General features: G+C 47.4%; 1 protein-coding gene across 1 annotated transcript in view; it reads left to right on the forward strand.

The window, feature by feature from the left end:
* The first annotated feature begins 15,272 nt into the window (after window positions 1-15,272).
* The window catches only part of GABBR1 (gamma-aminobutyric acid type B receptor subunit 1), a 34,689-nt gene continuing 22,626 nt past the window's right edge, over window positions 15,273-27,335 (forward strand). The window contains exons 1-10 of the mRNA XM_055124242.1: window positions 15,273-15,432; window positions 15,832-15,919; window positions 16,617-16,820; window positions 17,604-17,789; window positions 19,188-19,208; window positions 20,548-20,708; window positions 24,484-24,618; window positions 24,982-25,152; window positions 26,564-26,665; window positions 27,065-27,130. Of these exons, the coding sequence (XP_054980217.1) occupies window positions 15,832-15,919; window positions 16,617-16,820; window positions 17,604-17,789; window positions 19,188-19,208; window positions 20,548-20,708; window positions 24,484-24,618; window positions 24,982-25,152; window positions 26,564-26,665; window positions 27,065-27,130 (1,134 nt within the window). The 5' untranslated portion in view covers window positions 15,273-15,432. The remainder of the gene's footprint in view (window positions 15,433-15,831; window positions 15,920-16,616; window positions 16,821-17,603; window positions 17,790-19,187; window positions 19,209-20,547; window positions 20,709-24,483; window positions 24,619-24,981; window positions 25,153-26,563; window positions 26,666-27,064; window positions 27,131-27,335) is intronic.

The raw sequence follows: 27,335 nt of genomic DNA on the forward strand, positions 1-27,335 counted from the left end.
AAAGCAAAAAAAAAAAAAATTTATTTTCATTAAGTTTTTCACAATAATTGTTTATATGCAACATTTCAACACCAATCCCATCCCACCACCATTACACCTTCCCACCACCATTATTTTGAATTTTCTCACCACCACCCAAGCCTCCCAATAGGCAGATGCTAAATAATTTATTTTGTATTGCTTGTTATAAATAGTATGAGATGTTGTGTGACCACAAAAGTTGCTGAGCACTCCTGGAATTCTAATTTTTTAAAAAATATTTGGAGTCTGGAGGCATCTTTGCGGTGTGCTGCTCTCTTCCGAGATTCATTTGTGAGTCTCTGAATCATGCCTGTTAGTGCACTTAAATGGCGCCCAGAGGCAGTTCATGGCCATGACAGTCAGGGAACCCGAAGGGTGGAGAAATGGGAGGTAGTCCCGCATACCTGGGTTTTTCAGTGGATACATTCTCACGGGAAGGGGGCTTGGAACGAACCTGTGAAGTTTGGCCGTGAGCTTGGTGGAGACTGGGTTCTGGAGGTTTGCGGCTGCTGGAGTTCATTTGGGGGCAGGTGGAGGGACACACGGAGGTGCTCTGGTGAATCAGCTTGGCAAAGGGTGGGGGAACATCTCTGTGGTGTGCTGCTCTCTTCTGAGATTCATTTGTGAGTCTCTGAATCATAACTGTTAATGTGCTTAAATAGTCTGAGTTTGATCTCTTTCAAGATTTATTTATGGGCCTCTGAAGCAAGGCGATAAATGAGCTTGTATAGCTGAGCCAGAGGTGGTTTGTGGGCGTGACTCTCACATACCTAACTTTTGGCTGTTTAATTTCTCAGGAAACAACTTGGTCCCAAGTTGTTGGGATCTGGCCAGAGACATAGCGGCAATTTTGGGGTATCAGGATAGTGATAACTTTTGGCTGTTTAATTTCTCAGGAAACAACTTGGTCCCAAGTTGTTGGGATATGGCCAGAGACATAGTGGCAATTTTGGGGTATCAGGATAGTGTGAAGGCACTATCAGGCTGATGATGCACTTGCCCAAAGGTCCAAAGGTACAGAATGACCTGCTGGGTGGTACCTTCCCCCCCAAAAAAATTAACTTGGGACTGGAGCGATAGCATAATGGGTAGGGCATTTGCCTTGCATGCGGTCAATCCGGGTTCGATTCCTAGCATCCCATATGATCCCCCGAGCACCGGCAAGAATAATTCCTGAGTGCAGAGTCAGAAGTAACTCTTGTGCATTGCCATGTGTGACCCAAAAAAGCAAAAACAAAAAAACAAAAACTTTAATAATAAAGTTTTGGGCATTCAGTGTTCCCACAACCAGTATCAGTGTCCCTACATTAATAATCTAAGGTTTCCTCCCTTCCACTTCCTTAACAAAGCATTTTTTTTCTTTCTGGGTCACACTTAGTGATGCACAGGAGTCACTCCTGGCTCATGCACTCGGGAATTACTCCTGGTGGTGCTCTGGGGACCATATGGGATGCTAGGAATTCAACCTGGGTTGGCCATGTGCAAGGCAAATGCCCTACCTGCTGTGCTATTGCTCCAGCCCCAACAAAGCCTTTTTGGAAAAAAATTTTTTTAACTTAGTTTGGTTTGGGCCACATGTTCATAACATTGTTTTTTTGTTTGTCTTTTGTTTTTGAGTCACACAGCTGTGCTATATGGCTCTAATCCTCATTCTTACAGATGTGATGTGCATAATTAACTCACCCTTAACCCATCAAAAATTTCAAGACACTTGTCCAATGCCCTTACTTTATTGCTAGTCTGTCTCATTATCCCCCCTCACCCACTTTCTACTTTGACATTTTCACTTCTATAATCCAGGGCCAAGGTGTTGTCACTATCTTATGCCTTTCATTCTCTTGTCTTCTCACTTGATATATTGCAGGTAAGTGATTCATCTGCTGTTTGTCCTCCCTCTGATTTACTACACTTAATTTGATACCTGACAATTCCATCCAGGTTGCAGAGAACTATATAATTTCATCTTTTATGATTGCATAGTACACCACAACTTTATCCATTCATGTGTCATTGGACGTTTGGGTGTTCCCACATTCTGGCTATTTTACTAAGTGCTGCATCAAAGGCTAGAGAGAATACTTTCTCAGGCTAAAGAGATAACACAGGAGGAGCTAAGGCTTTTACCTTGCAAATAGCAGCTTTCAGTTAACTCTGGTCTGATGTCCCACGAGCAGGGGCTAGTTACACAGAGTCATGAGTATATTAGGGTGTAGCCTAACTTCCCTCCTCCCCCAAAGAGAATTTTCTCACTATTTCCACCAATAATATTTCAGAAAGCCCCAGAATATCATAAGCAGCAATCTAAGATAAGCTGCTTCCATTTTTCCTTTCCAAAGTTTGAGAAACCATAACTTTTTGTTTGTGTCCTTCACTCAGACTTGTTTGTTCCACCTCTGATCACTGCTACTATGCTCAGTCCTGAAGAATCAGGAACTACCACCCAGAAACGACCACTCCAAAGTTTACAAAGAGTTACAGGGGCTGGAGCAAGAGTAAAACAGGCTCTGCACTTGCCTTGCATGAGGAAACTGGTTTTGATTCCTGGCACTGAATATGGGTCCCTGAGCACCACCAAGGAGTAATTTCTGAGGGCAGAGCCAGGAGTAAGCTCTAAGCACCTCTGAGTGTAGTCCAAAAGCAAGAAAAATAAGGGGGGAAAGGGAATTTATTAGTCTTTCTGTACCTCAGTTTCCATATTCTTAAAGTATGAATGGTGGTGTTGTGAGAATTAAATGAGCAAGCATATATGTGAAAGTGCCTATCCCACAGAGTTGGGTGTTAGCTCAGACACCTCACAACATGTACAGAAGAGATGTCCTCATGATGGACAGGATGCAATTTTTTTTTGTACTCATGGGTGAGAGCAATTGTACAGTGGGCAGGCCATCTGGGTTCGATCCCTGGCAACATTTGTGGTCCCCCAAGTCCCACGAGGTGTGATTTCCTGAGTGCAGAGTCAGGAGTAAGCTCTGAGAACCACTGAGTATGGCCTGAAACAACAACAAAATTGTCCATCAGGTAGGCCACTTGCCTTGCACTCAGCTGACCAGGGTTTGACCCCTGCATCCCCTGAATCCACCAGGAGTAATTCCTGAGTGCAGAGCCAGGAGTAATCCCTGAGCATATTTGGCATGGTCCAAAAAGCAAAACTGGAATACATAAACATCAAAATAATCCATGCTCTGTGTTTATAATATAAAATCAGAACCAGCCTGTGGAGATCAACTGTCAAAGGGCTGGGACACATGGCTAAAGGAGACCTAGGTTTAATCATCCCTGGTACCACATAAACTCCTGAGCACCACCAGGAGTAACTCTTGAGTACCTATCCAGGAGTAGCTCCTGAGCACTACCAAGTGTGGCCCCAAAATGAAAACTAATAATAGAGAATCAGGACAGATAAAAATATTTGTTACAAACACTAATTAAAACATCAGGTTTCCTTATTTTAAGGGGCAAGTATGTGACATAGGAGTAGATAATGTTTTGTGTGTGTGCATTCTTGGATTCAATTCCAGGCACACCCCATCAAGAAGTTTCTTGACTTTGGGATGGAATTACTTACATATATATTCATAGTGGTGACTAGAAGACAGGAGGAAGTTAAATGTAAAATATGTTGAGTTACATAAGTAAATGAAAAAGTATTCATTGTCACTTATTAGGTGATGATAGTCAAATCAAAATGACAAGGAGGTATCATCTCACACCAGTGAGAATGACATATATCAAGAACACACAAAACGACTCTGGCAAAGATGTGGTAAAAAAGGAACTCTCATTCATTGCTGGTGGGATGTTACCTGACAGCCTCTATGGAATTCAGTGTTGAGATTTTCAAACAATTAAGAATAAACTCCCATATGACCCAGCAATTTCACTTCTTGGCACCTACCCCCCAAACATCATTCAAAAAGACATATGAAAACCTAAACAACAGTGTTGCTGAGGTCACACTTGAACTTGTGTTCTAGTGCTGAACTAGAACTCAGTCTCAAATTTGCAAAGGTAGGTGCTTTGACATGAAGCTATCCTTGAAACCCCCTCCCATTTTATTTACATATTTTGAAGTTCCAGGGATCAAAACCAGGGACTCACATATGTTCTGTTATTCAACTACATTCCTAACTTCCTATCCCGCCTACCCTGAACTTTATAGGAAAATAATTAAGGGATCAGTGATATCAATCATTCATAATAGCTGGTGTTTACTAAGATATCACATAATATTTGCTTCAAGTTATTTCTTTTTATATATGCTTTGCTGCCTCTTTATTATTTTTTTACTTTATAAAGTAGTTCACAATATTTGATTACATTTAGTATTCAAACACCAATCCCACCACCATTAGACCTTCCCACCACCATATTTCAGATGTTTCCATCCCGAAATCCAATCCCTGCCACAAAACAGAACCAAATAATATACTTTGTATTTTTTTAATGAAAAACCACTGAAAATGCTACAAAAATGTTTCCTTAGAGGAAAGAGTGTGAAGATTGTTGTATTTCATTGAGGGGCTATTAAGCCCTTCTATAAGAGATCATTAACATGTTGTTAAAGGTTGAGTCTTGTGTGCTTTGATATATATATGTATATATATACATATATATATCTGTCACTGTCACTGTCACTGTCATCCCGTTGCTCATCGATTTGCTAGAGTGGGCACCAATAGCATCTCCATTTTGAGACTTGTTTCTGTTTTGGCATATCGATTACGCCGTGGGTAACTTGCCAGGCTCTGTTGTGGGGGTAAGATACTCTCGGTAGCTTGCCGGGCTCTCCAAGAGGGGCAGAGGAATCAGTAAAAATAAAAAATTCCCTCTAAGATTGATTACCTTCTACTTTGAACCCCATCAAACGTGGTGCAGTACTCTTGGAGTATGGGTAGAGTGTGTGGTATAAAGTGTCATGCATGAGAGACACTCATGCATGACATGAGTGTGGAGAGCAGCAGTGAGCATGGTAGTGTTGAGTTCTGGAGGTTTTCGGCTGCAGGAGCTGGGTCAGGGAGGGGTCTCACCCACGCCTCCCTGGGGAGCCCCAAGTGAAACAGCCTGGTGCAGGGTCCAGAGGCATGGTTACGGCAAGGGTCATGCTATGCTCCCTTCTGGGAGAGAAGGACATGGGATTCTGGATGGTGGCTGATAAGATTATCTGGCACTAGCCAGAGGTAGCTTATGGGCCTGATGGCTGAGTTGCTGGAGACATTCTCAGTCACAAAGTCACGCATGCCTGGGTTTTCTGGGGATTCACTCATGGGTGAGGCTCGGCCTGAGTGTGTGGAGAGTGGCCGTGAGCATGGCGGTGGTTGAGTTCTGGAGGGTTTCAGCTGCTGGGGCTGGGTCCCTTGGGGCGGGAGGGGTCTCACCCGCTCCCTCTCCAGTTACTGCCTCTTTTTATCAAAAAGAATTTCATATATTGGGGCTGGAGTGATAGCACAGTGGGTAGGGCGTTTGCCTTGCACGCGGCCAACCCGGGTTCGATTCCTAGCATCCCATATGGTTCCCTAAGCAACGCCAGGAGTAATTCCTGAGTGCAGAGCCAGGAGTAACCCCTGTGCATTGCCAGGTGTGACCCAAAAAGAAAAAAAAAGAATTTAATATATTTCCCATGTAGCTGTGTCATAATAGAAAACATGACAATATAAAAAACTATCATTGGGCCACACCTTATGTCCCCAGGGCTTACTCCTGATCTGTGCTCTTGGCGGTGCTCAAGGCGTCCAAATGCAGTTCTAGGGATTGAACTCTGAGCATCTGTGTGGAAGGGAATGACCTTACCCACTTATCATCTCCCCAGCCCCATTGTTCATGTTTTCTTATAAACCCCCACCTCTCCTGCAGAAAAAAATTAATACTTGAATCTGTCTTTACTCTCATGCACTAAAAAAATTACAAATCAGTGAAATAGATTGTAAGTGTATCTTATAATCTGGAGTAGAAATGTTTTCATGAAATGTTTTATAAATTGAACTCTCAATTCTTCATTAGATAAAACTAAAGTCTAAAGTCACTCTATTTGGGGCCAGAGTGATAGTATAGTGGGTAGGGTGTTTACCTTGCATGTGGCTGACTGGATTCAATTTCCAGCACCCAATATGGTTCCCTGAGCCTTGCCAGGAATCATTCCTGAGTACAGAATCAGGAGAAAGCCCTGAGTAACACTAGGTGTGGCTTCAAAACAAGCAAACAAAAAATTGGCTCTATTCTAAATCTTCTGGAAATAAAACAATTCTATTTCTAATTTATATTTATTGGGTTGGCACAGCAGAGCCTGGCAAGCTCCCCGCGACGTGTTTGATATGCCAAAAACAGTAACAACAATGTGCTCTTCATGTTCTTGGAGTGAGCAGATGCCATTGGCCTACACTAGCATACAACAGGGACAAATGAAGACATTAGTGGCGCCCACTCAAGCAAATCAATGAACAACGGGATGACAGTGGGACAGTGATACAGTGATTTATTGGGATGACCTGAAGAAAGACATATCCATCACTGTGCTTAACCCCATAAACAAAGGAAAATCCCCACTACCCGCAGACCAAACCCAAACCTTGAGTTCTTGAAGACAAAAGTAACTCCAAGATACGATATGGCAATTTTAGATATTGCAGAGACCAGGCCAGTAAATCAATCACTTAGGAGTTCAATCATAAAGAATGGGCCTGGGGATAGCTCAAATACAAAAGTACCTGTCTTGCCAACATGAAGTTGTGAGTTCAATCAGCTGTGCTTTCCACATGTGCCAAGAGTTCAGTTGGGTGTGGTGTCCACAAGTGCCAAACATAGTTCCCCTGGCTCTATCTGGGATTCCCACTGCCACAACAGAATGTGCCCACAATACCTAGTGTGTCTGAGCACCACAACTAAAGTATATAACCCTTGCAAACACAGCTGTCAGGTATGGGGCACTATAGCAAAGTGAATGTGTGAACTCTGTTCATTACAATAGTAAAATTGGTGAGGGAAGAGAAATTTTGTTGTTGTTGGGCCACAGCTGGCATTGCTCAGGGATTACTCCTGACTCTGCATTCAGGAATCATTCCTGGTGGGTTGGAGGTCGAGGGGACCATATGGGATGCTGGGGACCAGACCTGGGGAGGTTGCGTGCAAGGCAAGCACCATACCCTCTATACTACCTCTCAGGCCCCTCAGATCTAACTGTGGAGAAGCAGCTTCAATTTGCTAATGACAAGGGAGACTGGGCAATAAGGGAAGGTTACAGGGCCTATTAACACGTGCATAGCATAACATCTGCAAATAGGGAAAGGAAGCACAGTGGGTAGGGCGTTTGCCTTGCACACAGCTGACCCGGGTTCGATTCCTCTGTCCCTCTCCGAGAGTCTGGCAAGCTATCAGGGTATCCTGCCTGCATGACAGAGCCTGACAAGCCACCTGTGGTGTATTTGATATGCCAAAAACAGTAACAATAAGTCTCACAATGGAGACGTTACTGGTGCCCGCTTGAACAAATTGATGAACAATGGGACGACAGTGCTACAGTGCAAGTAAAGGTATTGCTAAATGGGAGCAACTAGATAAACACTGGCAAAGTTATCCCGGAGAGGGACACTATGTCCAAGCCATCTTCCCTTCCACATCCTATCCCCTTGTGCTTTGTGGCAGAACAAATATATTTCTATAGACCCAGGGAGTTTTTACCCAAGAGTTTTCATCCACAATAGTAATGAGATGTGATAAGTCCTAGGCAGTTAGATCCCTATGTACTTTGGGGGATTTTTTCCCCCATAGCTCATCATCAGGCAGAGGAGGAAACTTTGGAATCAGATAAGCAAATGGCTTATTACTGGCGAGATCAAATTCATCTGAGCTTCAGTTTCTCCACTTATGAAACATAGCACTGTAGCACTGTAGCCCCATAGTTCATCGATTTGCTTGAGCGGTCACCAGTAATGTCTCCATTGTGAAACTTGTTGTTACTGTTTTGGCATATTGAATACGCCAGGGGCAGCTTGCCAGGCTCTGCCCTGCAGGCAGGATACTCTTAGTAGCTTTCCTGGCTCTCTGAGAGGGACAAAAGAATCAAACCAGGTGGGCTGTGTGCAAGGCAAACGCCCAACTACCTGTGCTATTGCTCCAGTTCATGATCATCATCATCATCCCGTTGATCTGTTGATTTTCTCGAGTGGTCTCAGTAACATCTCCATTCAGCCTACCCCTGAGATTTTAGAAGCCTCTCTTTATTTGTCCTTCCCAACGGTGTCGAATTGGAGGCTCTTTCAGGGTCAGGGGAATGAGACCCATTATTGCTACTGGTTTCGGCATATGAATACGCCACAGGGAGTTTGCGAGGCTCTCCCATGAGGGCAGGAAACTCTTGGTAGCTTGCCAGCCCTTATAAAACATAAATAATAATATCCATGCTAGAGAATATAATAAGGAATAAGGAAGGTGCTTTTAGTAAAGCACACAGCCCCAAAGTGATTATGTAAAATAAAACTTATTATTATAATTATGTAAGTCACAGAGTAGGAGAACTTTTAAATGTGTGGGTAACTTGACACATTATTATGGCCTAGATTAGTTTAGGGGTCTAGATTAGTTTAAGGAATGCAAGGAAGCTTTAACAAGGGGAATTTAAGGAAGCTTTGACAAAGGAGGATGTGATAGAACTATTGATGAAGTATCTCCTCAACAGGGATGCTTTGCATTTGGGAGGCCCTTATTCAATTTTTACCACTGAACGATGCCTTGAGCACTGTCTGAAGTACTCCCTGAGCACAGAGCTAGGAGTAGCTCCCCAGTACTGCTGGGTACGATCCAACCCCACTCCAGGGTGCACCCACTCCCCATGCCACTCTGTTAATGAGGTAGAGATGGCATAATATGGGGAGGCAGAAGAGAATATCTCCAAGTAGAGGGACCCTGTTTTGGTCCCGAATGAAAAGTATTTGAGCAACTTAAAAGAATACGATTAGGCCAGCCTGGGATTGAGACCCAGGTCTGATATTTGTTGACTCTGTCTATTTGACAGGTCATCTCAACATTCTGAGTTGCACTCTCCTCATCTAAATAATGAAGCTATTCCCACACAGAAATAATCGAAAGGATTAAGATAGACACTGTGACTTCCTCGTAAATTAAGCTATCAATAGGGTGTTATGCTTCTGTGCTGATCTAAGTGCAATAAATACTGAAAGCCTCTGAAGGTGTGTATGAGTCATGTCAGCATTTAGAATATTAGAGTCATTGGTTTGGAAGGATAGGGAAGGAACAGTTAAAATGTAGTAGCAGGTGTTTGTTTACTCTAGATTGCTAAAAGCAGAGCTCATTTACATCTGTGCTAGGCTTTTCCTACCTTTTTTTTTTTTTTGGCTACCCCCAGCTGTATATAGGGTTTACTCCTGGTTCTGAGCTCAAGGATGACTCCTGGTGAGCTCAAGGAGCCGTATGGGGTGCCAGGGGTCAAACCCAGGTTGACCACATGCAACTCTACGTGCTCTATTATCCTTCCTGCCCCCAATGTTTTTGTTTTCCATACCCCTAAGATTGAAAAGCTACATTCAGGTCTCTGGATGAGAGAGCATACACTTGACCTAGAGTAACAGGATCTAGATACAGGAATAAAGGAAGAAGGAATTCAGGAAACTTTCCAGAGGAGAGCTCTTTGCTTGATGAGGACAGAAAAGAAAGAATTATTTTGGTAGTAGAGAAGGTGAGGTTAGAATACCCATATCTGTAGTTGGAGAAGAATGTCAGCAAATGATCAAGGGATCACTGTCATCCTGTTGCTCATTGATTTGCTTGAGCGGGCACCAGTAACGTCTTCATTGTGAGACTTTTGTTGTTACTGTTTTTGGCATATCGAATACGCCATGGATAGCTTGCCAAGCTCTGACTTGTGGGCGAGATACTCTCGGTAGCTTGCCCGGCTCTCCAAGAGGGGCGGAGGAATCGAACCTGGGTCGGCCGCGTGCAAGGCAAATGCCCTACCTGCTGCGCTATTGCTATGCGTTAGGAATCTAGAAGTTGAAAAGATGTGAAAGGAGGAAGTTGTGACTACTAGTAGAAAAGTGTGGGTGGGTGGCTTGTTAGGTGAATATAGTCAACTAAATCTTCTGTTCATACCCTCAAATGCCTCTGTTTTAATTAAAAAGAGATTTTGGCTATACTTTTTCAATTTAGGAAGATTCACTTTTTGTGGGAGAGGACAAGATTTTGAGCTACCCTCTGTGGTGCTCAGGGGCTATTCCTGGCTCTGTATTTAGGAGAGACCCCTGGAGCTATGCAGAGGACCTTGTGCAGTACTGGGAATGAAAGTAGGGTTGACTGCATGCAAGGAAAGTAAGTACCTAATCTCTTGTACTATATCTTTGGCCCAGGAAAGTTAACATTAAAACAACAACAAAGAAATATAAACAAAAGACAAATAACACTTAAAAATCCTTGAGCTAAAATTAAGAACAAATACAAAAAAGAAAGTTAACTTAAATGACTCCAGAGCATTCACTGCTAACATTTTAATGTATATTCTTTCAATTTTTGTGGCGAGGGAGCCATATCCAGGGGTTCTTTGCTTGGGATTTAGGGCGTTTGTTCCCTGGGAATGTCCTAGGGACCATGTAATGCCAGCTATTAAAACTGCACCTTCTGCATGAAAAGCATGTGATCAGCTCTTTGAGTTATCCCTCTGGATTTTATTTTCAGTTTACTAATTTGTTTTTTTGGCCATGGGATTGGAGCGATAGCACAGCGGGTAGGGCGTTTGCCTTGCACATGACTGACCTGGTTTCAATTCCTCTGTCCCTCTCCGAGAGCCCGGCAAGCTACTGAGAGTATCCCACCTGCATGGCAGAACCTTGCAAGCCACCCGTGGTGTATTTGATATGCCAAAAACAGTAACAACAAGTCTCATGATGGAGACATTACTGGTGCCCGCTCAAGCAAATTGATGAACAATGGGAGGACAGGACAGACAGTGTTTTTGGCCATAACCAGGAGTGCTCAAGTGCTACATTCAGCATGGTGCTTGGTAGTTGCTCCTGGAGGTGCTTGGGGGATCATGTGAGTGTTGGGGATTGGATTTGGGGCTCCTCCAAGCAAAGTGTGCTATACCCCTTGACATTTTGTTAAATAAAAACAATGTTGCTTCAGTAAGAAAAAATAACATCCCCAAGATGGAGGCTGGAGAGGTAGTATAGTGGGTAAAGTACTTGCCTTGCAGGCAGCCTACCTGGGTTTGATCCCCCGGCATCCCTGAGCACCAGGGATTCCTGAATGCAGAGCCAGGAGTAAACCCTGCGTACTGCTTCGTGTGGCCTAGAAACCAACAAAACAAAACAAAACAAAAACCCAAACTTGTGGATATTCAAGTCCTTTATGTAAAATGGTACCATATTCATAATAAATAATCTACACACATACACACATTCCTATATAGTTTAAATTACAATACATAATACATGTAACTACTCATTGTGTATAAATATTTTATTGTTTAAAGAATAATAGCAGAAAAAATGTCTGAACAGTGTTCAGTACAGACACATCATTTCAGGTTGAACTACAGAGTGCATAGTTTCCTTTCCAACTAAGTTGAATCTGAGGATATGGGACCTGTAGATCCAGACAACTGACTGAATATTTGTCACAGTTATACAAATTTTGAAGGCCATAAAGAGAGGACAGTGGGTTGCACACAGCTGACCCACGTTCAGTACCCATTTGGTGCCCGGATACCACCAGGAGTGATACCTGAGCATAGATCCTGAAGTAAGCCTGGAGTACCAGTGGGTGTGAGTGACCCCAAAAACAAACAAAAGATTTTTATATTCTGTTGTTTACCCCTCAAATGCTCATTTTCCCCACATCAAGGCCATTAGAGTAAAACAATGACAAACATGTTTTTTTTTAAGTTTTTATTTTATTGAATCACCGTGAAAAAAAGTACAAAGCTTTTAGGTTTAAGTCTCAGTCATATACTGATTAAACCCCCATCCCTTCACCAGTGCACAGGTTCCACCACCAAGAACCCCAATATATCCCCCTCCCATCCACCCCCCACTTAAGTAGCTAATGATCTTCCCTTTATTCTCTCTATACTTAACAACAGACATGTTTTAATAACCATTCCTTTGAGTGGATACATTCGACTTTACTGAATTAATACTCTAATTTGAACTTTCAGGTTGCTTTAGTTTCTGACCAATAGTATGACAGTGAATTTTATTAACATTATTTTGAAATTTTGTAGATTCATAAACTCTTTTCTTACTATTATTTTGGGTCACACCCAGAGGTGCTTGGGGCTTATTCTGGGCTCTGTACCTAGGGATCACTCCTGGGGGAGATCAGAGGACTATATGGGGATGCTAGTGATTAAATCTGAGTCAGCCATGTGCAAGGCAAATGTCTTGCAGTCCCAATTACTCAGATGTTCCCCTGTAGAAAGCCCCTGCTGGGTTTGGAGTATTCCTGGGCACATAGTCATGCCTGTCGACCGGGCCACACAGGTGAACTAGCCTGTAGAGCATGCACAGAACCAGAAAACCCTTCATGCCAAAGTAGCCTGGGAAACTTCTCATCCATATGACGTTTACCCTGGTGTTCACTGTATATCACTGTCATCCCGTTGCTCATCGATTTGTTCGAGCGGGCACCAGTAATGTCTCTCATTGAGAGACTTATTGTTACTGTTTTTGGCATATCCAATATGCATGGGTAGCTTGCCAGGCTCTGCTGCGTGGGCTTGATACTCTCGATAGCTTGCCAGGCTCTCCGAGAGGGGCAGGGGAATCGAACTCGGGTCGGCCGCGTGAAAGGTGAATGCCCAACCACTGTGCTATCGCTTCAGCCCCAAACCTGGTGTTAATAATTTTATTTTAATTGATACCCACAGTTATTTTTGTTTTTGCTATTATTATGTGTATGGGGGGGAGGAAGAGCACAATAATAGCAATAATAACACCAGGAGCCATTATTTTTTTCTTTTTGGGTCACACCCGATGGTGCACAGGGGTTACTCCTGGTTCTGCACTCAGAAATTACTCCTGGCTGTGCTCGGGGACGATATGGGATGCTGGGAATCGAACCTGGGTTGGCCGTATGCAAGGCAAAAAACCTTACCCACTGTGCTATCACTCCAGTCCCAGGAGCCATGTTAAGGAGAGAGGAAGGGCTAGGGATTGAATGCAGTGTTTCTCATGTGCAAGGTATGAGCTCTGACACTTGAGTCACATCCCTGACCCACGTATCTATAACTTTGAATTCTGCTGAGAGGGCAGCCCGTTCAGATGAGGGGTAATTATTGTTTCGAGTGACTAAGAGTACTACTGAACTCTTTTCTAATCTATTTTCCATCTCAATGACTCTCCATTTCCTATGGAACATTCTAAAGAATTGTTAGCTTTATTATTATTATTTTTTTGATAGTGCAATGATGGTGGTGGGGGCACTACTATTGGTATTTAAGCACATAGGATGTATACACGATATTCTTCAAAGCACAGCCTGTATAATGAAGAGTTGTCTCTTAATACCAGAGTGATAGTACAACGGGTAGAGCATTTGCCTTGCACGTGGCTGACCTGGGTTCAATTCCTGGCATCCCATAAGTCCCCCAGCACCACCAGGAGCAATTCCTGAGTGCAGAGCCAGGAGTAACTCCTGAGCATTACCGGGTGACCCAAAAAAAAATTGTCTCTCATCCAGGTTCTCACATTGTCCCTTAGGACATTCATGTAGGTGATAATTCTGTATTTAATTATCCGAGCCTAGAATTTAATAGTTTTTTTCTTTTAAAGAAATGGTTTTAATATATAATGAACTTTCTAGGAATACAATTATAGCTCTTCGTAAATTTACGAAAGATTGATTTTGCTACTAAGAGTTGTAGAACATTTCATTAAGTCACTCATTGATGGCAACATGCTGAAAGCAGTTGAGTCACCAACTCAGCACCTGTATCAGCCTGTGTTTGTAGCAGTTCTATTCCCAACATATTATGGGTAAGTGCAAGCATCTGCCTACAGTATAAGTCAGGCCTCAAAACTCACGTCAAAATAGTATTTTTGTTATTTTGCTACAATTACTTTGTTTTTTATTTTCCCTTTATGTTATGGATAGGGAACCATGTTCGTTTTTTAAAGTGTGTGTAGATAGGCCGTATTCTCTCTGCATTCCAATTCAGCAGAGTAAAGGAGCCACTGAAAATGTTTGTCATAAAAAGGGTTAAGGATTGACGACCTTAGATCTAATCAGCTTTGTAATAGTCACCTCTTTCCCAGAGCCAGTGTCGTCTAGTAGTCCAAACTTCCAATAACATCACCACCACTCATCCACCCACTCACCAACATACATACACACACACACACTACACACACAGTCACACACACACTACAGTCACACACACAGTCACACACACACACACACACACACACATTCTCTCTCTCTCTCCACCACGAGGAGTCTCTGAAACAGTCCAAAGACCACACTTCCCAATACATTTTTATAGCTTCCATCCTCCCTAAGTTAAGAAATAGATTTCTAGGCCCCGTGAGCTATAGCGAATAACGTTAGCACCGGCGGACTTGGAAGCACTCCCCGCTGCCCTGCCTCACTGTCTCTCGGCGTGCCTCCCTCTGTACTCCTTCCAGGAGCAGAGGACGGTGACGCTTTACGATGCACAGAGTAGCGCTGGGCTCCCAGTTCTCTTCCCCACCCAACCTGGATGCATTTTAGGTGCTTCCGGTCCTCACCCGCTCTCCTCCGGGCCCCTCCCTCGCCTGACCCTGGCTTCTCCTTTGCCTGCCACCTGCCCTTCCACCGGGCTCCAGCCTCGGCTCCACACTGCGATCTAGAGCTGTCCTTGTGTTTCTCCCGTGTAACCACCTTGCTCCACCTGCTCCCGGAGCCCCGGCGCCCGGAGCAGCCTTTGGCTCGGGTCCCGGGCCCGCATCCCCGCGACCTGTCCTTCCCGCGGGCCCGCACCCATCCCTCACCTCGCCATCCCCCTCCTCTCGGCCGCCTCCCTCGCCACGACGCTGTGGGCGGTCCGAGGCGGGGCTGGGATCCGGGCGGCTCCGGGCTGGGGCTGTGGGAGGTGTCCTCTCCCGGTCTCCCCTTATCATCCCCCCCCCACCCCTCCCCGCACCCTCCTCCTTCCCTCCGCCCTGGAGCTCTCCCCGGTGCCCGGCGCCGCCTCCTTCCCTCCCTACTCCCCGCGCTTGTGGCTGCAGCCACCCGGGGAAGGAGAGACGGGGGTGGGGTTTGGGGATCCGAGAGAGGAGGGAGAGACCCTGGCTGGGCTGGAGTCCGGCTTCGACGGGAGGAGGGACGGGAGGACGGGAAAGGTGGAGGAGCAGGCGGGGGGAGCAGGGAGGAGCGGCCTGGCCTGGGGCCTTGCGGCCCGGGAGCGCCGGGGATCTGGGCCGGAGCACCGAGGTAAGAGCCCGGGCGGGGGGATGCGGGGCCCGGAGCGAGGCGGCGGGGGAGGCCGGGCCGGGCCCACCGGGCCGGAGGCGAGAGAGAGCCGCGGGCCAGGGGTCCGCTCCGCGAGCGTGGGCAAGCCGGGCTCTCCGGGGCCGGGGGAAGAGGAGGCGGGGAGAGGTGGAGTCCCGGGAGGGTGGCGGGGCCGAGGGAGCGGGAGGAGGGTGGGGACAGTGTCTCTCCTCCTCTCCCCCCACCCCACGCCGGCTCCGCCCCCGCCTCCTCCGCGGGGCGCCCAGCCCGTACCCGGGCCGGGCCAGGTCGGAACCCGGGCGGCCGTGGGGGGGTGGGGGAGACCGGGCCGCGCCGCCCCGGCGGGGCTGGGTCCGGTGCTCACGGCTGCCTCTCACTCAGATGCTGCTGCTGCTGCTGCTGCTGGCGTCGCTCTTCCTCCGCCCCCCGGGCTCGGGTGGGGCGCAGACCCCCAACGCCACCTCAGAAGGTGCACCCTTTTCCCGCTGCCCTGGCCACTCCTCCACCCCTTCCCTCTTTTCTTTGCACCTCCTCTGCCCTCGCCCTCACCACTGCCATCCTGCGAGCACCACACAGCAGCCCGGCCTGGCAGCCCCGTCTGCTGGGCTACTCCCGACCTCTCTCCTAGCGCCCCGTACCGTTTCCCAGCACCCCTTCCGCGTTCCTTTGTCCCGCATTACTCCACGAGGCCACCTTTCTCACACGCCGTAATATCCCCTTGGCCGCACCCTTCTCTCCTCGGCCCACATTGCTACCTCACTTATCTTGTTTCCACATTACTGCCCAGGTAGGTGGCATGTAAGACCCCTTCCCCGAACACTCCACCCTAAGGCAACTCTGACACCCTCCTGTAGCCTTCCTCAGCAAGTTCACCCGCACATTATACCCCAGCCAGATGGTACTTTTCTCTATTCTCCCCCACCAGATCCCGCCCCCTATGGGGTCTCTCTTGAGCCTGCATCCTGACTCATTATTTTCTGCCATTTAGCATCGGGTACTTCTTCCTGTCCAAGGTTTCTAGTCTCTCCCACCCCCTCCCACCTGCCCACTGACCACACCCTAAGCATCACTGCTGCCTGCTGCTGACTCTGTCTTTTCCTCCCCGCCCCCCTCCCATCCCTCTCTCCAACCATACCCTCTTTCTACCTCCATGGACTCACCCATAGGTTGCCAGATTATACACCCGCCATGGGAAGGGGGCATCAGGTACCGGGGCCTGACTCGAGACCAGGTGAAGGCTATCAACTTCCTGCCGGTGGACTATGAGATTGAATATGTGTGCAGAGGGGAGCGCGAGGTGGTGGGCCCTAAAGTCCGTAAGTGCCTCGCCAACGGTTCCTGGACTGACATGGACACACCCAGCCGCTGTGGTGAGTAACCTATAAATCTCTTCCCCTCTTCAACACCACTCCTCTTTCTCCCTTAAATTTAATATTGTTTGCACTGGCAATCCATTGTAACTAACTTCACAGATACATGTCTTGAACCACTCAGTACGAGGGACTGCAGTAGGTACAGTTAGAGCCAGTAAAGGTAGCAGCATTTTTTTTTTTATCCACATTTAATTTTATCCTCCTGTAATTAGGCCTCTGACCCCTTGATAAAATAACTTCATTATTTGTTTTTATGAGTCAGTCTCCTTGAGGATAGTTTGTGCAGATTTACCAACCAACAAACTAAAATCCAAAAGGAAAATAACTTAATCACATTTTCCAATACCTATCTTCTAACCTATATACTTAAGAAATAAAACCAAATTTAACATTACCACAAGCCACCTCACTGTACCCTTTTCTTTCTATAATAAGAAAGACAAATCTGACTGTGTATCTAAAGTTACATTCATCCACACATCTGAAAGTCAGAGAACCGCCCACTATAGCTGACTTTGAAGAGATTCCATTTTATGTGCTTATAGCTCCATCTTGGGTTCCTACAGTGGAAATGCTTCTCCCTTCTTTCTCTTGGGGATGTGTGGATGATTATAGACTTGAGGAAGGCATGGAAAGCTGAGAGTCTTTTTTTTTTTTTTTTTAACTCCTGATTTCCTATAGAATAGTAAGTGTATGGACCCAATCCCAAATTGGAGCCCCCTGCTATCTAAGGACTTTCCCCCAACTCACTTCTCATTTTTATTTTCTATCTCTCCACAGTCCGAATCTGCTCCAAGTCTTATTTGACCCTGGAAAATGGGAAGGTTTTCCTGACGGGTGGGGACCTCCCCGCTCTGGATGGAGCCCGGGTGGATTTCCGGTGTGACCCCGACTTTCATCTGGTGGGCAGCTCCCGGAGCATCTGTAGTCAGGGCCAGTGGAGCACCCCCAAGCCCCACTGCCAGGGTGAGGGGAACAGCTGCCTGCATGCAGCTGCTGAGGACGCTTGTGAGAGGATGGGGGAGGGTCGGGACTGGAAGGTGGGAAGGATTGGGTGTTGTACAGATGTGGGGCGTTGGGGAGACAGAGATGAAAAACCCAACTCTTTCCCTCCGACCACTTGCCTCAACTCTCCTCCTGCAGTCCCCAGTTTCCTCTTCACTTATACTAGAAGTTTCCTTCCTTTTCATTCCCTTTTTTTTTTATGTCATCTCCATACTTCCAATTCTTGGGTCTCACATTTCTCTTTTTCCATTGTGAATCTCACCCTTCAGTACCCTCAAAGCTTAAAACACCAATTTTTTTCCCCAGCTAGCCATATTTTCTAAATTCAAAACTTTCTATGCATTATTACTGTCTTTTAGAATAAATCCTTTTCCCTCCATTAAATAGTTGGGGTATCAGAAAGTCTCAAAAATAAATGTCACATCAGAAAATTGACAAGATTGGAAAGAATAGGGTTAGAGATATAGCTCAGAGGTAGAGCACTTGTCTTGAAGGCCGAGGTTTGATTTCCTGCTCCCTTCACTTCCCCAAACAAAAAGATGGGAAAGAATATCTGGTGGAAAAGTCAGGGTAAGAAGACTTAAAATTGGAGGCAGAATTTTAAGAGCATTAAGGCCTACCTAAGATGGAGTGCTGAGAGGACAGTTTTTTTTTTTTTTCTGTACCTCCCAGACAGCCTCTGTCATTCCACAAAGGACACTGTATCACTCACTGTACCACTCACCTTTTCTGCTGTCTAGTCTGGCAAACCTTTTCCTGTTCTGGCCACCCCGATTCTCCCTCTATAGTCCTTGTAACTTGTAAATTCTTTTGGAATCCTTAGACTTGAATCTCCTTAATTATTCTGCTTACAGTTTATCATTTCATTCTGGAAACTGCAACCCCCTTTCGTAGAGGGGTTTACTATGAAGTTAGTGAAATTTAAGCTCCGAGGTTTCTCCTTTAGACAGACTTCTCCTGTCCTCTAATCTATAGAGGCTCAAATCATGTACTTATGTGTTCATAAGTTTGAGAAAAAGCAAAAAGCCAAAGTGAGATATGACAATAACGTAAAACCAATTGTATTTGTAATATAGGAAAAACTCTTATATTTTTATGGTATTTAGGCTTCGCAAAACCCAGATCTGCCCATATCTTATCTGCTGGCACGCTTGTCTCAAATTCTGCTGTCCTTTGAAAATGGGAAGGACACCAGCAAACTCTAAGGCCCTTGCTCTTCCCCCAGGCACCTTCCCCTCAGAAAAGCAGGCAGGCATCTGCTCCCCCCCCTGCCAGGTGTGGGCGGGGGCTGGGGACCAGCCTAGGGAAGATGGGCGCCCGTGGTAACTCTTCTCTGATCCCCGTCTCTCCTGCTGCCAGTGACCCGAACGCCGCACTCAGGTGAGATCTGCAACCCTCTTGCGTGCGCCGCCGTTTCCTTGTCCCGCACTCTTCACCCAGGGACTCCGCTCTCGGGCTACCGGACCTTTTCCTTCTCCCACCGTCCCATACCCACCCCCGTTTGCGACTTGCCCTTTCTTTCCCCACCTGGTCCTGCCTTCAGTCTCTTTTTTTCCGCCCCTGCGAAGCTGTGGTCCCTCCCCTCTCCCAGCTCGGCTGCACCTGCCCTCCGCTCCGCCTCCTCCTGCTCCTCTGGGCAGGCAGGGCCCAGCAGGGGGCGGCAGGGTGCCGGGAGACCCTCACTCTCTCCCTCTACCCCCAGGGCTTCCTTCGCCCTTCCAGGGAACCTTTCCCTGCCTGCCCCTTTCCTAGGATTTCAGAAAACACGACTCTGCGTCCGCCCATACGCCCCGGATCCATCCTAACCAGACCCCGCGCCGGTTTCCCTAACCACTGTCCTTTCTCTTTTATCACCCATCCCCGAGCTCATCCGCCCAGCCCCGTGTTCCCTTCCTCTGTTCCTGTCACTCCCCTTAACGCCGTCCCCCTTCTCCCTGCCCCAACTGTCAGTCTCCAGAATCCTCCCAATCGCCCTCTTCCTCCTCATTCCCCGTTCCTCTCCCCCATCTAGTCACGCCTGCATTTCGGATCCTCGGGCGCCAGCCCCTTCCCCCCGCACCCCACTCTTCCTCGTCGCGGCTTCACCATCCCGGCCCCTTCCGCCCACCCCGCTCCCTGGCCGCCTCCTCCCCTCCCCTCCCCTCCCCTGCCCCCAGGCGCCCCCCTCCCCCCCGGACCCGCTGCTGGCACCCCTCTTTTCCACGCCTCCGCCCCGCTTCCCACCGCGCCGCCCTCCTGCACCCCCGCCCCCTCTCGCTGCCTGCGCTGCTCGTGACGTCAGACCACCCCCCAGCTCCCCAGCTCCCGCTCCTCCTCCTCCCCCTCTTCCTCCTCCCCTCTGTCGGTCAATCGGGCTCGGAGAGTCGGTGGCGGTGGCGAGCGGGAGCTAGAGCCGCGGTGGGGGTCGTCGGAAGCCAACGCGTCCCCGCTGCTCAGGATCTCCGATCCCCTTCTCCCGCGGAGTAGGGATGGAGGCGCCCCCTCAACGCCCCCTCAGAAGCCTTCCCCCGGAGAAGTGCCCCCCCTGAGCTCCTCCCCCTCCCGAGCTGCTCCCCTGCCCGCCCCCGCCCTGCCATGGGTCTGGGGGCCGGCCCTCCCCGGGGAGGGTGGTCCCTGCCGCTCCTGGTAGCCGTGGCAGCTGGGGTGGCTCGGGTGTGGGCCTCCCACTCTTCTCATCTTCCGCGGCCTCACCCGCGGGTCCACCCGCACCCCTCCTCAGAACGGCGAGCAGTGTACATCGGGGCGCTGTTTCCCATGAGTGGGGGCTGGCCGGGGGGCCAGGCCTGCCAGCCGGCGGTGGAGATGGCGCTGGAGGACGTGAATAGCCGCAGGGACATCCTGCCGGACTATGAGCTGAAGCTCATCCACCACGACAGCAAGGTAACCTGGGAGACGGGAGATGGGAGATGGGGGAGATGGGGACCGGGGTCCGGGGATCGCTGCATGCCCCTCAATTTTCAGCGTGGCGAGCAAGCCCCTCCCATCCCCTGTGTGACTTGCAGGGATGGTCTGGGAGAGCCTTGCCGGGGCTGGGGGTTCAAGATGAGGGGCTGGGGGTTCAAGATGGTTAGTCAGCGCAGCGGAGCAGACCTTTGTGCACCTGAGATTCCAAGGAAGTGGGGGTGGGGTGAGGAGTTGGGAGCCTCCTGCAAGTAAACTAACACTGATGGGTTGTCAGGTGGGGAGTTGAGCCCGGGTTACATTTACCATGGCAACAAGGTAAATCTTAGCAGCTGGTTGGAACAGGAAGTTAAAAGGGACCGATGATGAAAATTTGGAGGGACTTGAGGAGTCGATTGTCAATCAAAATAACCAGCACGATCGCTGTGGGTCCTATTTTATTTCCCATCCTCACCCCTTCTTAACGCTGTCTTGAATTCCTGGGCAGTGGGGATGCATGGCGTACTGTGTTTGGGGGAGCTAATGATCAGGAGACGGGCAGAGTCACTGGGGAAATGAATTGGATTTGAGGTCCTCATAGGAGCCCCCCCAAAAGCATGGCTATGGAGAGAAGTCAGGGTACAGTGACAGAAAGCAGAGAAAAAAAGATTGGCAGTGGGCAGGGGAGGTAAGGAGGAGTGACGGGGATTGTGAGAGCTCATGAAGCGTGTGTTATGTGTGACTTGAGTGTAGAGTCTGTCTTCCCTACAGCTTTGTGGCCTCTGGGATGTGAGAGGGAGATGAGGGATAGGGTGGGGGAAGGTACGAACATTTGGATTCGGAGATTGTGGAGGGCGGTTCTGGAAGATCTCATTCCCATCCCCGTCTCCTACAGATGGGTGAGGATGGGTGCCGCGAGTAAAGGAGCTTTGGAACCTTACATTTGTGTTCTCTGACATTTGGCCTCGGACACTTCAGGGACTGGGGGAGAGTGAGTGTATGAAGTGAGGGTTCGATGATCTTACACGTAGGATTTGGACTGCTGCTTTGTGTTTGTTCTTTAGGCTAGCAGTCTACATCTAGAAATAAGAATGTGAACCAGGAAGGGGTAGAAGTGGGACTGCACAGAGGGTGCACAGAAAATATTTCAAGGACTATTAAGAGTTTGGAGAGGGAACTTCAGTCTTTTTGACAGTGGTCTTCCGTGTTCGTAAAAATTACTGCAGGAGAGGCCAGAGAGAGAGGCCAGTGGTAAAGTGCTGGGCTTGCATGGTTGAGCTGCGTTCAATCCTCTACGGTTTTCTGAGCACTGCCAGGGATGAGTTTTGAGTGCAGAGCCAGGAGTAACACCTGAGCATCAGCTAGGTTGGCTTCTCTCTTAAAAATAAAGATCACCAGGGGCCGGAGCGATAGCACAGCAGGTAGGGCGTTTGCCTTGCATGCGGCCGACCCGGGTTCGATCCTCGGCATCCCATATGGTCCTCCAAGCACCGCCAGGAGTAATTCCTGAGTGCAAAGCCAGGAGTAACCCCTGAGCATCGCTGGGTGTGACCCAAAAAGCAAAAATAAATAAATACATAAATAAAAAATAAAGATCACCAGAGGAGTTTGGCAATAATACAGTTTCTGATCCCATGATCAGGAGAGTCCCAAGTATCTGCATTTTTATCAAGAAAAACTCTGTTGTGGTGGACGCTTATGTAGCCAGGATACCTGTGGGAAGAACAGCCAGAAAGGAATTTAGGATCTGATGAAGGGATCAAACTCAGAAGTATAAGAGAGGTAATTGCTCAGGGTGTCTGGAAGTATGGGGGGAGAGACAGAGAAGTGCTGTCCTTTTGCTAGGGACTGCAGAAAATTAGGGGAGAACTGTGTGAGCTCAGAACTCATCCACTATGACAGGTGGTTCCCCAGAGTGTAACGAAGCAGATGGGGGGCCTGAGAGAAGGGAGATGGAGGAGAACAGAGCAGCAGCAGCAAGGGAGAGATGGAAAGGCAGATAAACCGGAATATGTCAACCGTTACGTGTTCTGTCCTGTCTCTACATGCTCATATTTGCATAGCGCAGAGGAGAGGAAGGAGAATGGAGGAGTTCTTTGGGGCAGGGGTGCAAATCCCATGGTGGAGAGAATATGCAGTAAGAGAGAGCATGGGTGGGGAAACAGGATGGAAGGCAATGTAGAGAGAGTGAGGGAACAGAAGAGATCTGGGATAGAAGGAGTCGCCCTCCTTTTGTATGTCTCATATCTTCTCATACATCCTCATCACTCCCGTCAAACTCTTCATCAAATAAGAAAGGGGACACTGTGGGGACTTGGGAGAAGCTGTGGGGAGCACCTGGAGTCATAGAAGCCAGGAGAGAGCAAAAAGAGTGACCCGAGAATGGTAAAGATATGGTAAAAATATCTAAATCGGAGGAAACCAAGAGCCTTTCAAAAAGTGCCATTTGAGTGGGCATTTGAACCGCCTGGCAGGGGCCCCCGTGGGATGGCAGCAGAAAGTTCTGGCTGTTTGTTCTTTTAGACTCTGGCAGCCTGGCCTCTCTTGGTTTTCCCTTCTACAACTTCCCACAGTGTCCCAAATGTCAGGTCTCAGTGGGAAATGAACTCCGAGGGGGTGCTTCATTATTTCCTTGTTTCCTCTTGCCCACTCCTCAGTCTCTCAGTCTCTTGTATTTGTGTCCCCTCTGCCTGGCTCCCCACTGGCTTCCATTTCTTCTTCCCTTCCTTTGGGCTCCAGCAGCTCCTGAAATGTCACATTTCAGCAGGAGGTAAAACAGGCAGTGAGAGATCTGGCTGGCTTTTCCTCCCCCCACGTCCCATCTTCCCTTCATCCATTCCTCTCTAGCTTTCTGCATTTTTTTACTTGCCTTATTTCTGTGCCTCTCTTTAAGGTACCACTAAAAGCATCTGATTTCTTCAGAGTCCTATTTGGGGTTTTTCTCCTATTTTCTTCCTTGTCCTCTTTTTCTCCTCACTTATACCCCTAAAGGTCTCTCCCTGTCCCTTTCTAATGAACCTGTCAAATGTCAGTACTCAGCAGGAGGGGCCGGATAGCTGAGCAGACCCCCTGGTGGTCTTGTTCTTTCTCTCTCTTGTTCCTCACTAGCCCTGAAAAGAGGAAAGAGAGGAAAATAGAAGGGGGGGGGGCGGGATGAGTGAGTTTACAGAAACAAGGGAGAGATTTTCATAAATGACATTGAAGAGGCTGTCTGGGGGTTTAGAGAGAGTTTGTTCATATTCCTGTACATGTTTGGAGCATAGAAGCATGAGATAAGGGCTGATAGAGGAAAGGTGGGCTAAAGAATAGCTGAAGATGGACTGAGAGTAAGGAAGGCGCATTTATAACCAAGGAAGGGTATGCAGAGAGGGTGGGGTCAGACTTCAGGTTGAAGACAGAGGATGTTGGGGCTGGAGCTATAGCACAGTGGTTAGGGCGTTTGCCTTGCACACGGCTGACCCGGGTTTGATTCCCAACATCCCATATGGTCCCCTGAGCACTGCCAGGAGTGATTCCTGAGTGCATGAGCCAGGAGTAACCCTGTGCATCGCCAGGTATGACCCAAAAAGAAAAAAAATAAATAAAAAAATAAAAGAAGGCAGAGGATGTTGAAGGAATGCGCACAAACAAGACTTAAGACTCAATAGACAGCCATCTTAGGGAGAAAAAAAAACCCAGAAATGATGATAGACGGTCTTTAGCAGAGGCTGGGGAGTTGGAGAATTAACTTCCCCTCTCTACCACTTGCTCCCCTTCTCCTCCACCCCATGTTCAGTGTGATCCAGGTCAAGCTACGAAGTACCTGTATGAGCTGCTCTACAATGACCCCATCAAGATCATCCTTATGCCCGGCTGCAGCTCTGTCTCTACACTTGTGGCCGAGGCAGCCAGGATGTGGAACCTCATTGTGGTAAGTTCTTTACGGGGATCAAGAAATGGGGCTACCCCGAAGAGGAGGTGGATCGAGAGTGTATACTTAAAAGAACTGGGAAGGACTGACTGCCAGAATACAGAGTCCTTTGCAGACCTGAGCATTTAGCTTCCTAACAGCTGTAATGGAGTCTGGTGTTGTTGACTTCCTTCATGAGAAGGAAGTGAAATCAGATCATGAGAGATGCTGATTGTGAAGGGGTGTAGGTGTTTTCGAAAAGCATGTTTCCTTGGGACAGAAGAAGGGGAGTTGGAGAGAGGGGTGATGGGTTGAAGAAACTCTCAGCTGCTCTTAGTGAGTCTTTGATAAATATTCCCTTTGCACTGTCCTTGTCCCTCTTAGCTTTCCTATGGCTCGAGCTCACCGGCTCTGTCAAACCGGCAGCGCTTTCCTACATTCTTCCGAACTCATCCGTCAGCTACACTCCACAACCCTACCCGAGTGAAGCTCTTTGAAAAGTGGGGCTGGAAGAAGATTGCCACCATTCAGCAGACCACTGAGGTCTTCACATCGGTGAGGAGAGCGGGCACTCCCTCAAATGCCAGGGAAGAGGGCTGTGACAGGGGGTTTACTTGGGGGAGGAAGATCTTAATTTTTTTCTAATCAAAAGAATGAATTGAGAATGGTTAAGCTCAGTTTTTTTCTGTAACCAGAAAAATGACCACAACGAACAAGTTGAATTTCGTTTTTTGATTTTAGGACTTTCTCTTCTCCAGTGATGTTCTTTTCCACAGACAAATCCAAATGACCCAGTTTGATGAAAGCAGGTGCTCTCTGTAGTTAAGATATGGCAGGGAGAGAATGTGGTCCAGAAAACCATCTATTCCAGAGGCATTGGAAGGGGATGTGCGTGTGTGAATGTGTGTGTGTGTGTGTGTGTGTGTGTGTGTGTGTGTGTGTACAGAGAGAATGGAGTTCTGGAAATGGTTATAGGGACAGGGAGGGCAAAGGACAGGGATGTGGTGACGGATTGTTGGAGAGGAGAGAAACAGGTATTATACAAAGGTTTGATAGTTGACTCAGAGAAAGATGCCTATAGACAGAAGTGGAAGGAGAGGGAGATTGGAAGGGGTAGGAAAGAAATTTATGGCTCTATACCTGAAGAAGATAATCTGTTCCTCTATTTTTTGGATCTACTATCTTCTTTTTTTAATATTTTTATTTTTTTTGGCTTTTTGGGTCACACCCGGCATTGCACAGGGTTACTCCTGGCTCGTGTACTCCACTCCATCTGTCCCCCAAGCTTCCTAATCAAGACCAGTTCTCAAATTCTCAACTTCTGTTTACCTTTAGACATTTGTTATTCCCTTACTCTGTTTCCTTATGTTCCACTGGCGAGAGAGATCATTGTTTTGTCTATCCCTCTCCATCTGAGTAACTACACTCAGCCAAATATTCTCTAAATCATCCACATAGCAGTAAGTTGCATTATTTCATCTTTTCTTACAGTGGATTCCAATGTGTATATGTAATATAGTTTCTTTATCATCAGTTCCTGGCACTTCAGTTATTCCCAGTTCGGCTATTGTGAATAGTGTTACAATGAGCATAGGAGTGCATATGTCTTTCTGAAAACTATTTTTGGGCCCTCGGGCATATTCCAAGAGTCATTTGCCTCTTGAGGCTAACTAACATCACCCTATCTATCCTAAACCTGCCTTATTTTCTTTCCAGTTCCTTTGTTGTCCTCTCATTTTTGCTATTCGGTAGGAGTGGGGTGTGTTACTTGGACACAGGTCCTCAGGAGGGGTTTCTTCGGTACCTTCCATTTAGAAGTCACATTTAACCATTTTAGACACTTTACTTTGAAATTCCCCACCTTGGAAGTTGTAGTCCGAAGGTTCAGTATTGCTCTTCCTCCATATCTGGTCTTTACCCCATTGTGCACTCTCATTTTTTGTATTTGTTTCTCATTCTCATTAAGACCCTGGATGACCTGGAGGAACGAGTGAAGGAGGCCGGAATTGAGATCACTTTCCGTCAGAGTTTCTTCTCAGACCCAGCTGTGCCTGTCAAAAACCTTAAGGTGTGATGATTGGGAGTGGCGGGCTCAGTGTTTACAGGGATTGGGTCTGGGGAGCAGCAGTGGGTTGGAGAGGAGGGCCAGGCAGGGGCAATGATTATAATATTGAGATATAATCATCACGACATTGTGTAACTCTAAGGTATACAGCTGTGTTGACTTGATATATTTGTCACTGTCTGATCAGCACAGCTGCGTTAGTTAATACGTTTATTATATTACATAACTATGCATTTTGTGAGGCAGCATCGTCTCCTGGGGTAATTTAGCTCTCTTCTAGTTGACATTTATTCCCTACCCATTGTATAGAACCTTGCACTAAGCACTTTGGGACCTAAAACCAAAATTACTTGGCGTTTCTAGACATCTCTCAGGAGCCCTGTTTTTCTCTCCATTCTGTAGCGCCAGGATGCCCGAATCATCGTGGGACTTTTCTATGAAACTGAAGCCCGCAAAGTTTTCTGTGAGGTGGGGCTGGAATTCAAAGAGGGAGGGGCTCGGGTCCTGGGCATTTCACGAGATCTCCTCTCCAATCTCTGCTTAAGTTTATAGTCGATTATTTGAGGGCATGATTAATATGTTGTCTCTGTCAATTGACTTTAACTCCACATCTTGGCTTCTTGTCATGAATGTACTCTTTAGTACATTAAGTGAGATCTTGATTCAGATCTCA

Source organism: Sorex araneus, chromosome 2 (assembly GCF_027595985.1).
Source record: "Sorex araneus isolate mSorAra2 chromosome 2, mSorAra2.pri, whole genome shotgun sequence".
Lineage (NCBI taxonomy): Eukaryota > Metazoa > Chordata > Mammalia > Eulipotyphla > Soricidae > Sorex > Sorex araneus.